Source organism: Cavia porcellus, unplaced genomic scaffold (assembly GCF_034190915.1).
Source record: "Cavia porcellus strain 051 isolate PalLab524CR breed Dunkin Hartley unplaced genomic scaffold, mCavPor4.1 scaffold_4, whole genome shotgun sequence".
NCBI lineage: Eukaryota > Metazoa > Chordata > Mammalia > Rodentia > Caviidae > Cavia > Cavia porcellus.
In genome coordinates this window covers 105,437,985-105,451,750 of record NW_026947487.1, presented here as the reverse complement: position 1 = coordinate 105,451,750, position 13,766 = coordinate 105,437,985, and the positions used below count along the sequence as shown (strand labels likewise).

At 46.2% G+C, this 13,766-nt stretch overlaps 1 protein-coding gene across 1 annotated transcript in view; it reads right to left on the bottom strand.

Moving 5' to 3' along the window:
- The window catches only part of Hydin (HYDIN axonemal central pair apparatus protein), a 411,964-nt gene that overhangs the window by 94,565 nt on the left and 303,633 nt on the right, over positions 1 to 13,766 (bottom strand). Inside the window, exons 42-46 of the mRNA XM_023565963.2 lie at positions 12,643 to 12,777; positions 11,679 to 11,862; positions 9,554 to 9,695; positions 7,611 to 7,773; positions 1,029 to 1,655 (exon numbers count right to left, since the gene is read on the bottom strand). Of these exons, the coding sequence (XP_023421731.2) occupies positions 1,029 to 1,655; positions 7,611 to 7,773; positions 9,554 to 9,695; positions 11,679 to 11,862; positions 12,643 to 12,777 (1,251 nt within the window). The remainder of the gene's footprint in view (positions 1 to 1,028; positions 1,656 to 7,610; positions 7,774 to 9,553; positions 9,696 to 11,678; positions 11,863 to 12,642; positions 12,778 to 13,766) is intronic.

Here is a 13,766-nt window from a genome sequence, read left to right as displayed (position 1 = left end):
TCAGAGTGCTGGGAATACGGTATGTGGCATCATACTTAGCTTAAATCTGTTTAATTGAAACAGACCAGCTCTTAAGGTTCTGATGTCTATAGTATAGAGATTTTGCATTCATTTTCAGATTCCATGTTAATTTTTCTTTAAATGCTCTTTCAAAGGCGAAAGAAAGTTAAAAGAGCAGGTCAAATATGGCACAGAAAAAGCAAAGCACAGGTTGTGGGAACAGCCAGAGCGGATGGGAATAAAATGAGAAGTCCAAAAAGCAACTTGAGAGAAAAAATGTAACCCTGCAGGGTTCTCCTATTCTGCTCTGATACAAAACACATGCGCCATCTCCAGAGCAGATGGACGGAAAATTTAGAACAACTTCCTGCCTGGAATGCAAAGGAAATTTCCAAAGGATACCATTGACAAGCAACTGACCCAGAAGTCCAAGGCCAATGCTCTCAAAACAAGCACAATTTGCTGTATTGTCATCACACCAATAAATGCTGTAAGCCATCCAAATGCCTCTTCTGTGGACCAGGAAGTGGCCCGTTAGTATAGCAAGTTACCACCTTTATGTGCTCCTGTCTTTCTCATTCTTTGGGCCAGGGAGGTAAACCACTACTGGACTAGATGAATTTCTTGTCTGATCCCAAAGCCACCTGCTTTGCCACCCCATAGCTCTAATGGTGTCACTACTAAAGACTAACTGCACAAGTAGCTTTTCAGGAGGTTAGTTTAGGTGATTGATTAGTTTATTAACCAGTGCTGGGGATCGAACACAGGGCTGTAGGCATGCTAAGCAAGGACTCTACCATTGAGCTACATCCTCAGCCCTAGATGGAATCTTGTAGATTGGTGGAAGTCTCTATGGATTTTCTTTTGCCAAGTAATAAGAGGTGCCTCCAGCTATTATTATATTCATGGAAATATGGGAAATTAACTGGATGGAGGAGATGTAAGGAGAAGGATGCATTTTGATCATGATGAGCACAGAACCCGTGGCCTCATTTGTTAACTTCTCCACCCTGGAGAAGAACACGTACCTGGTCCACCTTGGGAAGCTTATCGCTCTCCAGGGCCTGCTTCCAGCTCGAGCCTTCGAAGTCGGGAGTCTGGATGCTGATGAAGGGCACCCCTATGTCCTTCTTCCCCTCGTGATCCTCTTCCGCTTCCCCCTCCTCGCTCCGCTCCTCCATGGCCCGCAGCTTCTCCAGGCGCTCCCTCTCGGCTTTCTCCCGCTCCAGGCGCTCCTTCTCTGCCCGCTCCTTCTCCAGGCGCTCCCTCTCCCTGTCCTTTCGGCCCCGCCGCCCGCCAGCGGAAGGAACCTGGCGCTGGTCATCCTGCTCGTGGGGCACCTCGTCCATGCCCTGGGGAGGCAGCTGAATGCCCTGCTTCCGGTCCCAGTACGCGAGGGTGGTCTGGATGTCCTTCAGAGTCAGCTCGTAGGCCTTGAACTTCTGGGTCAGTTGCTTGTCAACAATGTCCTTTTGAAAGTCCCCTTCACTGTCCTCTTGCTGCTCCTGGGCAAGAGGAGCCCCAGGTATGCTGGTATCGCCCATGGCTTTCTTTTTCTTGCCTGCTTCTTCCTTCTCAGGGGTTGCTTGCTCCCTAACAGAAACTTTCCTTTCTAACGAGTCTGTTTTGACCACAGGTTTGGTGGGTGCAGAAGCCTGGAAAGTAAAAACAGATAAACCATGTTTATAATTTATTAAAGTGAGCAAATTCCATAGGGTACACCGTGGGGACATTTTGCTTCCTAAGAAGGCTTGGTAGGAGTCAGGACCCTCTTATGCACACCAGGATTTGCCCTAAGAGTCATGCTGGAGGCTTTCATGTCTGTCCCCTGGTCCTTTGGTTGTGGATCTGGCTGGGCTCTGGCATTGTGCATAGTGACCCTCACATGCAAACCTGGCTGAGTGCTGCTATTCTGAGTGATCAATGAGAAAAGGCCAGCGAACTGGAGCTTTCTGTATCTGCTTTCAGGTGCTCTGGACTAGGTCACTGGGTGTAGCAGTTCAATCCCAGGTGCCTTGCTGTGTGACCCTGGGCAAAGACTGAGCTTCTCTGTTCCCTGTCTATATAGTGTTAGTATTAATAACTCCTCTGGAAGACCTCTGAAGATTAAATGTGTAAATACACATGAAAAACTTACACTAATACCCGCCATGGAGTTCTGTTGGTGTGAAGTTATGAAAATCACACCGGTTTTATATGTAACAGGTACTATTAGAAGCAAATGGGACTGTAAAATCCGGCCAAACCTCTGGTTCTAAAATATGGTATTTATTCAATGAAGTAGATATATAGAAGCCAACTTTATTCTTTTTTTTTTGTTGGCTTCCAAACTTGTTTGGTGGGCTTTGATTTTTCTCCTCCTTTCTGTGAATTTCTCAAGTGGGCACCATTGCTTTTTGAGTCATTCTTTGGTGACATTAAGTCCAGTACAATGTGCAGATCACTTCCTATGGTACCGCCAGTGTTGCTTTTAGCTGTGGCTCTTCTCCCCGCTAAGTTCAGCCTGGAATCCAGAGGGCCAGGGGCTGGCTTTCCCCCATTTCCTGCCCTCCTCCTGCATCAGCAATGCATGAGGGGCGGCAGCAATGCGACAGAGCTGGCCTGGTCATCTGAGGGGGTAAGAGCCCTAGTGCCTTCCTTTGGCTCTCGTGGGGAGGGCAGCGATGTGGCTCGTACTGCATGGTCTTGGTCTGGATCTGCTGCCCGGATACTGGGTGGGTGCAGGAGGGGCACCCGGGAGGGCAGGCCTTGTACTTTGGAGACTGTAGGAACTTAGTATAGAGCAGCTGGGAGCTGGCAATCAGTTACTAAGAGTATGGAAGAATCTGACAACATGACCAATGAACTTATGTGACGCAGAAAGAAAATACATATATTGTTCTAATATGTGGAGTATTTACAAAGAGCAATCACATGTGATGGCATATAGAACAGCTCAGCAAATCATGTAGAATCCTCAGTGAAGGATCAATACGATATAGAACATGTTCTCTGAAGATGGTATTCTAAAATCAGGAAGAACAAAGCCAATGAATCCGTTCCTTAGAAATTAGAAAATACACTTTGAAATAATGCACGGGTTACTGAAGCAGTTATAAAGGAGAGTAAAAAAAATACATAGAATTGAACAGCAAAGAAAATATTGAATATCGACAATTGAGGGATATACTTAGGTGTTTGGAAATTTATCTATCTTTAATGATTTTATAACTTAATAAATTGGAAAATAAAAATGATTGAACATTAATATGATGTTAGGACAAGGATTGAAGAATAATAAACAGAAAGAAGAAAATTATAAAAAAAGGAACAGAAGCTAATTATATAGAAAACAAACATGAAGATATGTAATTCAGAGAGACAACATTTGTATCTTGGAGAGACAACAAAATGACAAACTTCCAGAAAGATTAATCAGGAAGAATATGAGAGAAAGGTACAAATAACACGAGCTGATAAGGAGGTAATAATTATAGATATAGAAGAAGTTAAAAAGATCACAACACCCTGAATTACCTTCTGCTCAAAAATTTAAAAACGATAAATGGCTAGTTTTTAAGAAAACCATGAATGACCAAGAATACAGGAAACAACTACATTCTTCTTCTTATGTAGAAGAAAAAAATTAAAGTAAAAGAAAACCCACATAAACATTTACTCCTAAACTAAATTGATTCAATAGTGTAACATATAAATTGCCACGTAATGTAGTTGAATAAGAAAGACAAATCAGGTCATATAACTCAGTACTCACAAAGTAAGACTCCTTCATGTTTTTTTAAAAGTATGTGTTTATCTGAAGGCACTGGAAAGCCATAAAGACAGTAACGAGCTGTGATCTAAGGTCTGGGAAAGGAGGGGAAGAGAGAGAGGTGGCCCATTACTGGCCTGCTTTTCCTTCTTGGGCATTTGGAATGGAAAGCATGGCTGAGAAGTTGGGCAAAGTTTCCAACAGACTCATAGAGGAGGGGCTCAAAGATGAGCCCTCAGGTGAGTCAAGGGGAAGAGGTCCTGGTCTGTCCTAGGGGCTTTTGGGTTAGGACCCTGAAAGGTGCCACCTCGGGAGGAAGGCTCAACCAGCAGCAGCCTTAATTTGCCAGGGGCTGAAGCCCAGTTCTAAATCACTTCAGTACTTAAGATCTCTGCTACCCCTGCACTGTCTGTCGGCCAGACTGAAACAGCAATTCTGCCTGGGGAGAGAGAGCATCATTTGCAGCCTTGAATTATTTCTACAGTTTTTCCTGTTCAATAAGAAAAATAATCTGGCAAAAAAGGGACAAGATCATGTGACTATAAGCCAAGAACAAAAGACAGAGAACACCCTAGCGGCTGTGTATTGGTGCTGTCAGACAACGACTTTAATAAAAAAAAGTAGGCGGAATTACAAGAGAAGATGGAGAATTTTGAAGAGAACCAAAATAGTACGAATAGCTATTTTGAAGAAAACAACACAACATAAAAGCTAGTGCTGATTTAATATCATCTTGTTTTGAAGTCCCATCAAGCTGCTGTACATCTGTTTCCACTGGTTTTAACATGTTGTATCTTACTATATTTTACTATATGCGATAGTATAAACAAAATTTTTTTATAGACAAAGAGAATAGAAACCATTGTTCGTTTTCTATTAGCTGGTTCTAAATACCCTGTAATTTTTTCATTCTCTTGAATGGCTTCACACTGTCTTGATATGCTTGATGCTATAGCATACGAAGTTATACTCAAATAATTCAAGGAAAGAGGCACTATGGTGACTACTATTATGTTAGATTATCTGGTGGTGAAACACAATGATGCTTAAATTGTTCAGTTCTGACCTGCGTTGTTCTGTTATAATGTCCTCTTTTATCTCAATCTCCACCCTTTTTAAATTAATCTATTTTTCTCATTTTTTTTAATTAAGGGAAAACTAAATTAAAAAATAGCGGGATATATTATAGTAACTTTTTTGTTTTCCTATTAACCTGATTTGAACCCCAGTATTGCTCTCCCCATCTTGTTCTGTCTGATTATACTATATTCTATTTTGTTTGATAGTATCAAGTTAGAGGGTATAGGCAACCACTTTGAAGGCAATAAGATATACTATGATGCCCATTATGGTTTGACTATTATCTTTTTTTGAAGTCCTGTAAGGTCTCCAGTGTAGGTTTTATTGATCTTGTTCTGTACCATTTTGATCAATTCTATTATACCTGATGAGATGGGCAACTCAATTTAAAAATAGCAAGAAGCACTATGGTAACCACTTTTGATCACCTGGTATTCTATTTTTGCATCATGTACTATGCCCACCGTTCTATTCTAACTGACTCTGTTTTGCTTAGTCACGTTTGGTTTTATTCTCTTCAAAAAAGGTAATAAGAACTGTGGGAGTAATAAAACCCAAAAAGTGTAATTGTTATTGTAAAAAAAGAGAGGAAAGGAAGGTGGACTAAGGGATATAACCGCATGTATGTTTGAGTGTGTAGGATGGAAAACCGTATTACTGAGCTGTTGTTGGATCATTGAACGGAACTGTCTCCAATCTCACTGTATGAATGTCCACTTTATATGCTTTAATTTAGTAATATGGGCAACTGTTTCTGGGAAGATAATATGTAACCTATTAACTGGTGATTTCGTACTGTATATTTTTTTTTCTTGAAATTCTGTATTACATGTACCCTTTCACTGCTTTGTTTTTTTTATGTCCTTTCTTTTTTCTCTTTAAATAAATAAAAAAAAAGAATTGATGACTTTCTAATGCAGTAGCAAAATCAAGAACTGCAGGGAAGCTTAAACAACAGAGTAGATGTTGCTAAACCAAGAGTGAGCCAGACAACATGCCAGAGGAAAAGATCTGTGTCTAAGGTGTGGATGACTAAAAAAGAAGCATTCAAAGGATGGAACAGTCAACAGTACAAATTCCACGGAAGGAAGCCACGTGTGTCAAGGGCTGAATGGTGCACACTGGATCTGGACATGGAGGCTTCCAGGGCTTTCGATGGGAGGGAAGGATGGGGACTGAAGTCGGGCAGAGAAGGTGAAGGGTGAGCAGGAGGTGTTCAGGTGGAACTGACAGGAGGATCATTCTTGAAAAACTTTATGAAGGAAACAGGAAAACAGAGTGCTTGCTAGTCAGGGGCATGAGAGTGGATGGAGACCTTTTTCTTTTTAAAGGTGTGCGATTCTTGAACATGAGTACATCTTAAAAAAGCAAGGAGCCTGGGAGGCGGGTGGTGCCAATGGCTTCTGATGAAGAAGCAGGGAACTCTTCAGGCCGTCCTTTTGCCTGGGCACCTGGGCATCTTTTCTCACTTCTGGAGACTATAATTGGTCTTAGAAGATTTTCCTGAGATAGTGCTCTCGGAGCAGGATACTATCATAATCCCAGAAGAGTCTCAAGAAGTGCGCTCAGGGATAAGGGAATTGAGTTTCCCGTGGAGCTTGGATGACCTACAAGCTTGTTCCCAAATAGGTGACAGAGGCGGTCCCTCCTCTGCAGACCATGGTCAGCACCACACACGAAGGTAACTGGCCAGTATCTAGTAGTGGGCTGTGTGTGGTGGGGAGTACTCAAGCTGGGGTCCCTTGAGCTGAGGGTCAGAGAGGGGAAATCTACATGCTCTCTCTTAAGTGTTCCAACCAATTTCCAGTGGAGAGTGAGATGACAGTCAGGGGCATGATTTAGGGTTAACTGTGTTCCAAAAGCCTTTTCATGATGAATGAAAGGCTGCCATTTAAACACAAAATAACTGCCATACAGATTATTCTGAACTTCTTCTAAGTAAGAGATGGGCTCAGTTAATTGCAAGAATAATATCTGACCATAAAGTCACTCAAATTCTCCCTCCTGGCTTCATGAGCCACAGCAGGTAGAGAGGCAGGGATCAGTCCCTGTGATCCTCCCCTGGGTACCTCTTTACTCTCAGCCTGAGGGTCAAGCGCTTCCTTTGGGACAGCAACACCAAGCAGCTACAGTCTGTGCCCAGTTCCACATCCCGAGACCCTGCTCCCTTCCCTTAGATCTGTCTGACCAGGATTGCCCTTGTGTGTACTCGGCTGCGGTCACTTGTCATGCACTGGTTTGCATCTTGTCTGAAAGTCTGGTGTTAGCTCCACCCTTAGAAGTCAAGGTCCTAAAGCAGCAGCTGCCTACACCAGCCTGCCACACCCCTCGGTCACAGTCACCACCAGGAAGGTGGCTTTAGCTACACAGACCTTCCTGTGGTACAGTGGGTGGGGATGTGACTGCAAGCATTTCAGGCTGATAGACCTGTGGCCTTTATCTGCAAGGAGAGGCTTATGCTAGAGCATTTTGCTTGACTGTTATTAAGGAGGAGCACAGAGGCTGCACAGACTTTGTGGTTTCCTGGATGCAAACTTTTAACAATAACCTATTTAGCACCATCCGGGGACCTTCAGGGCCAGAGGAAAGAGCTGGGGCTCTGGCAGACACAATTGGGTGGGGGTCTGCAGCTGTGACTTCGCCTCTGTGCTGTGGTGGGGTTCATCTCTCTGGCCTTGCAGGGTGGGTAGGGGGCCAAGATGCTGTGGGTATCCAGCTTTCTGGAGGGACATGTGCTGGGTTGGGGGTGTGCTATTAGAGGAGCAGGGGCAGGTGTTACCGGCTTGTTTGCTGCTTGCGGTTTCTTTGCGGGAGGCTCCTCCTTTACCGGGCCTTGCTTGGGCTTCTTGATCTTTTTTTTCTGCTCATCTTCTTCCTTCTGTCGCAGAAGCTCCTGCTGTAGCTTCTTTTCTTGCATCTCTCTGGCCAGTCGCTCCAGCTCTCTGCATGGAACCAGACAGGAAACAGCATTCAGAGCTCCTGCCCAAGCCCCTGCCCACCCTCGGGGATTGGCAGGAAGAGGGGCCCTGCATAGGGCCTTCTGGGGCATGAAAAAGAATGAACAACAAAAGCTGGCTAAGTAGGAAGGAGTGAAGAAGGAAGGGGGAAAAAGAAAGAAAGGAAGAAGGAAAGAAAGAAAAGAAAGACCTCCCTCTGTCTTTAAACGTTCATTCAGTAAATCTCTGATTAAATTGCACACAACCAAGAGGAATTTTCAACTAATCTACTCCAATCTTGTCTCATAGGAGAGTAAGGCAGGGCTGGAAATAAGCTTAACCTTTGATAAACCACTTTCCAAAACTGTTCTAGTAACAGATGTGGCCCAGTCTCCTACATTGTCACGTCTGATGTTGGGACAATAAGAAGTGGTATTTTGATAGCAGTCCTCTGCTTTGCCGGTTGGGAAGGTGATGCTCTCTCCTCTCTCCTTCTTTCCCTTTCTGCTGTGCATCCAGCCATGCCTGCCCCTGCTGCTAATAGCAGAGAGGGCACCAAGCCTGGAGCTCAAGTACAAACAAGGCAGGGGACAGCACTTCTGGATTCTCTAGGCCATTTCTTCATCTCCAGAAACCTTTAGTTCTTCCTGGCTGTGGTTTTCTGGCCTGCCCAGCGAGGCTAACTCATGATCCTTCATGGTGTGTGTGTGTGTGTGTGTGTGTGTGTGTGTGTGTGTATGACTCAACTCATTTTTGAGCTCTATGGATCAAATTTGCATATCTAAGTCCACCTTGAATATCTGGAAGCAGCAGCCTGCGTGACAAAGAGTGTCTTTGGGAGTTCCAAAGCTAGGGATTGTTGTGCCTTTGGAGAACTGGACATTTCTACAATGGGTCAGGCAAGAGTTAACGAAGAGCATGTGCTGTAGGGGTAAGGGGACATAGAACTCCTTTGGGGCCAGTGGGAGGGGTCTAGAAGTAGAGAGAGAGAGAGGAGAGAAGCAAGTCCCACTGTGGGTAGGTATCTCGGCTCTGTCTCCTCCAATGCTGGTGGCCCAGGGTAGAACCAGCCAGCCCCACCATGTGTGAATATGTGAGGAGGAGAGTAGCTGTGTCCTGCTTTCTGCCTAAATCTCTGACATAGCTGAGCTGGCAGCCCCAAGTCTCCAGTGCTCTAGGTGTTGTGGAGAGATCTGGTTATTCTCATGTGATCCCCATGGGGGCAGGAAAGATGGCTGAGCTTGTTGGCTCTGGGCTTGCCTGGGGCATCGAGAGAACTGCCCAGGCCAAGGATCACATGGGAGAGGCAGGCAGGCCTCAGTGGGTGGGCAACAGCATGGCATGGAGAATGGGAGAAATGAGTTCTGGGGAGCAGAACCTATACCCTGTTAGGAGAATGGACTCTGGGTCCCAACTGTGAACATGTAGGTGCACAGGCTGATAATTCCCACCTAGAGGACAATTGCCATGGGAGACAGTGTGTGGGGGGGTGCGGAGATAGCACCCTGCCCACCAGCCCCTCCCCAGGGCCAGCCATGACATATGGAAGCTTCCTGCTGTCTCCCAAATCTCCTAGCAAGGAGGACGGAGAAGAAAGTGGGCAACACCCTGAAAGGTTACAGCGATCAGCGCCCCATTGAGGGGTCTCCTCGCTGTCCACCCTCTGCTCTCCACTCTCTGCTATCGCTGCCCTCCCCCAAGATGACCTGAGCTGAGAATGTGCCCCGTCTCCCCAGCAGCTCCTCCCAGGGGAGCAGCCTCTGTCTGGCCAGCCCTTGGTGCCCACCTCTTCTTCCTCTCTCGGAGCACCTGCTGAATCTCTCGGTCGAACCTGTTTTTCTCTTCCTCTGACAAGGCGTCATATTCCTCCTCATCCATGTTTTGGAGACGCATCTTCTCTTTCTCCAGCTCTTTCTTGCGTTTGTTTTCTGCAGGGGTGAGTTGGGGGGCAGGGGAGGGGAGGTCAAGTCCAGCAACCACTCTGCTCTCTGCTGGCACAGCCTTTGACAGTGAGCGGTGGCAGGTGGGAGGCTGGCATTCCTAGTTCCTGTTGGCGCTCCTTAATTCCCACGATGCCAAACTTAGTTTCCACCTGTGGTTGGTGAATGGTGGCCCCTAAACATGCTCACGCCCTGGTCCTTGGAACTCGCCCATCTATGACAGAAGGGGTTTTGCAGATGTGGTTAAATTAAGGATCTTGAGATTGTCCTGGGGTAGCTGGGTGGGCCCAGTCTAATCACAGGGGTCCTTGTAAGAAAGGGGCAGGAGAGTCAGGGTCAGAGAAAGTGACATGACAGCAGAAGCACAGTTCAAAGGGCTGCAAGGAAGGGAACATGAGCCAAGGGACGCAGGCGGCCTTTAGAATCCCCTACAACAGCCTCCAAAGGACCACAGCCCTGCTAAAACTTTGGTGAGAACTTTTGGACCTAGAACTGTAAGGCAATGAGTTTATGTTAAGTCACCAAGTTTGTGTTTGTTGTACCCCCAAATTCATAGGTGGAAGCCTAACCCCTAAAAGGACAGCACTAAGAGGTGGGGTTTTTAGGGAGTGATGAGGTTATGAGTGTAGGGCCTAAAAAAATGGGATCAGTGTCCTTATGAGAGAGGCCCAAGGGAGCTTGTTTGCCCCTCTGTCAGGGTGAGGGCTCATCAGGGGACACCTTCTAGGACCAAAATTGCCTTCCTCAGACACTGTATCACCAGCAACTTGATCTGGGACTTCCTTGCCTCCAGAACTGTAAGAAATAAGCTAAGTTGCCTGGGGTTGGAGTCGAACTTGTGATCCTCCCATATCAATCTCCCAGAGGACTGAGATTACAGTTGTTCACTACAATCCCCAGGAGGACTTATTCCTCTGACCCTCTTTATCCTCATCTGTAAAATGGGTACAACAATATTCATAGGGTTACTGTGAGGATTAAATGACCTAACATGTACAATTGTCTTACAGAGTGCCAGGCACACAGAAGATAATGTAGAGATTGTAGAATTTACCAGTCCCCAGGTGTGCATCCAGCACTATGATGTTTATGAGCTTTTTCTACCAGACACTTGCACTACTGAGCCAGATGCAGTGAGAACTGACAGAGTTCTAATCAGTCTACACGAGTCCAGCCCTGTTGATTTGTTCCAGCTCATTATCTCCTATATTATATCCATATTCCTTTCCCAGCTGCCTGTCTTGCAGATTTCAAGTTCCAGCAACAGACCTGAAGGTAACAATCTTGCAAGGCTATTTAGCAGCTCCTACAATGGAATAAGATTAAATTGCTATAGTGTGTGTGTATATATACATGTGTGTACTTGTATGTATACATACACGCACATATATAGACTCTCATGTAACAGCTAAGACAGACAAGTAACTGAATATAAAAACTGAGCTTAGAGAATAGTAATAGAGTGACTAGGAAAGGAAAAGAAATCATGTCATTTATGCCCTTTGAGTATTTTACCATGTGACTCGATTAGCTGTTTTTGAAAAGTAAACATTTGAAGTGAAAAAGAAAAGAAAAGAAAAAAAGGACTCTGCCAGTCTCTCCACTTATACAGGAAATACAAGTGGCCTAAACCAAGCCAGCAAACACAGGAAAGCTCTGCCATGTGGCTGTAATTAGGGAGAGGTGAGGGAAGGACAGGGAGGGACAGGGTGATCAGCTGCCGGGGAGCAGGGGTCCAGCTTTCCACACATCCTCTAAGGACTGCTCTGTCTCTGTCCCCTCTCAGCAAAGAAGCAATGAGAATCTCCGGGGCCACCTCCTAGGCTGGAGGCGCGGAGCCAATGAGACAGCAGGCGGGAAAGCTGCACACTGCATGAGAGCTGGTGGGTTATGGGTCAGGTTGAAAAGCCAAGGAAAGCAATGGCCAGTGAGGGCCCCGGAGGACAGCCCGGGAAGCTTTGGGGGCCTTGCCTTCCTGCTCCTTTCTGGCCTTCTCCTGGGCCTTCATGGCCGTGTAATCCTGGGCCATGTTGAGGACGTAGATGTGCTCCCGGCTGCCGATGGCCTTCAGCAGGCAGAGGAGGGCGGCGTGCGCGCTCCGCGCAAAGAGCGTGTCGAGGCCATCAAACACCACGCCTCGGTAGCAGTCGCTCAGCTGGAACCAGAGACAGCAAGACAGTTGGTCACCAGGGCCACAGAGAGAGCCGCTGGCGCTTCTGCTGGGCTTTTTACTGGTGCCTCAGTGGGGTTTGCACACCTAGCGGGCCGCAGTGGATGGGAACATCACGGGTTTACCTCTGCTAGCTAAACCTAGAACTGCTGTGAAACAAATAGGAAGAATAAAAATATCTAATCAGCCACAAAAGGTCTTAATGACACAACTGTGGAGCACAGGAGTTATTCCATCTCTGAAGGATAAAGGGACAGACAAAATGTGAATGTAAGGGTTTAGGAAGATTCTTGAGGTGCAGGAAAATAAGATGCAGAGCAAAGCTGCTCCCATGGGCAGACAGATCAGTAGCAGAGCCCGAGTGGAGGCGTGGTGTTTTTCTTTGTGGCCTTACTGCCCTGAAGTGTGATGACTTTGGTGATGTTAACCTTGAAGAATAGTACCCCAAGTGTGGTCCAGACTCTGGCACTACCATCCAGGAAATGATCTTTAGGTTTCTGATGAGACAAAAAGCTGGTGTCAGAATGCAGATCAGCTCTGTGAAACACCCTTTAATTCACATGGCATTGTTTTTATCTGGTAGCAAGACTTTGTCGATGAAGAAGTAATGCAAACGTGGTGTCTCACTAGAGATCAGAACTCATTGTCCCTACTCAGGGTTCTGAGCTGCTGTGTGTCACCCATGGCCTAGACTTTCAGCTCATGACATAGTGATGATGTTTAAGCGCTAAGTCCCAGGGTTCTGTGCAGGTGGACACCACGCACCTGTATCCTCTCGGTCAAGATCTGTGTCAGAAGCTCATCGGGAAACACACAGCTCGTCAGCCCCGTCTCTCCTCCGATACTGGCACTGACACTGAGCCGGCGTTGGGTCGGCCCCAGCAGAGGGCTGGAGGGGACCTGTTGAGAGGGAGAAGGACCAGGAGTCAGAATCCAGCTTTGTGTCTTCACAACGCCTACATCTATAAGTTATGTGTCTTTGAGAAAATCATATGGCCTTCCCAGGCTCCTCATCGGTAAAATGGGGACCGCCTTGTAAAATGGAAAGCTCCTGTCTTCCTTAAAGAACCACTGGAAACTTAAAGTGGGAATATGGTAGGAGGTCCTGCACATCTCTGCTCATTCATTCCATTTACCGATTACCCATCATGCCTTGTGCTTCCTCAGGGACTAGGGATTCAGCAACAGGCCAGGGTGATGATGTGTAACCTGGGCAATGTGACGGAGAGAATGAGATGAGATAAAAGAGATGGGCTTTTTTTGAGAGAGAGCTTGTGGCACAGTATGAGTGTACATGTGGAGCTTGGGGTGCTCTTGGGACCCAGCATGGCTGGAACTTGGTGAGCAGTGGGGAAGCTGGTTAGGAGTGGGTGGTGGAGACAAAGGCCTCACTGGATTTGCCGAGGAAGACAATGGGAGGGGCATGAGGATGGGGAGGCAATCAGAGGAGCAATTCCTTGGAGGAAGAATGTTGTGAAGCAAGAATGTTGGATTAAATGCTATTCAAACGATCAGGATTTCTAACATGTTTCCTGGAAAGACCTTACGTTACAGGCCATATCTTCATGAAATAAACATGACCTATTCCAACCAAAATTGTAGTTGTTAGAGCTTCAAGAAAACCAAACAGCCCTGTCCTTGAGTGAAGCACTCTGATGGGGACTCTGTGGTCTCACCATTGGAGTCCTGTCACACTGGAGCAGTGCAGGCAGCCACTTGGGAGGGGGGGTTTCATGATGATCCATTTCTACTTTGAACTTAAGTTTCCTATTTATTGAGTGGAAACTGTAGTTGGAATTGGGATCTTCAGCTACTTTGGAAATATTTTCCATAGTTCACTTCCATGTGAACAGAACCCAACCCCAGAAAACGACTCGCCATTACCCCCT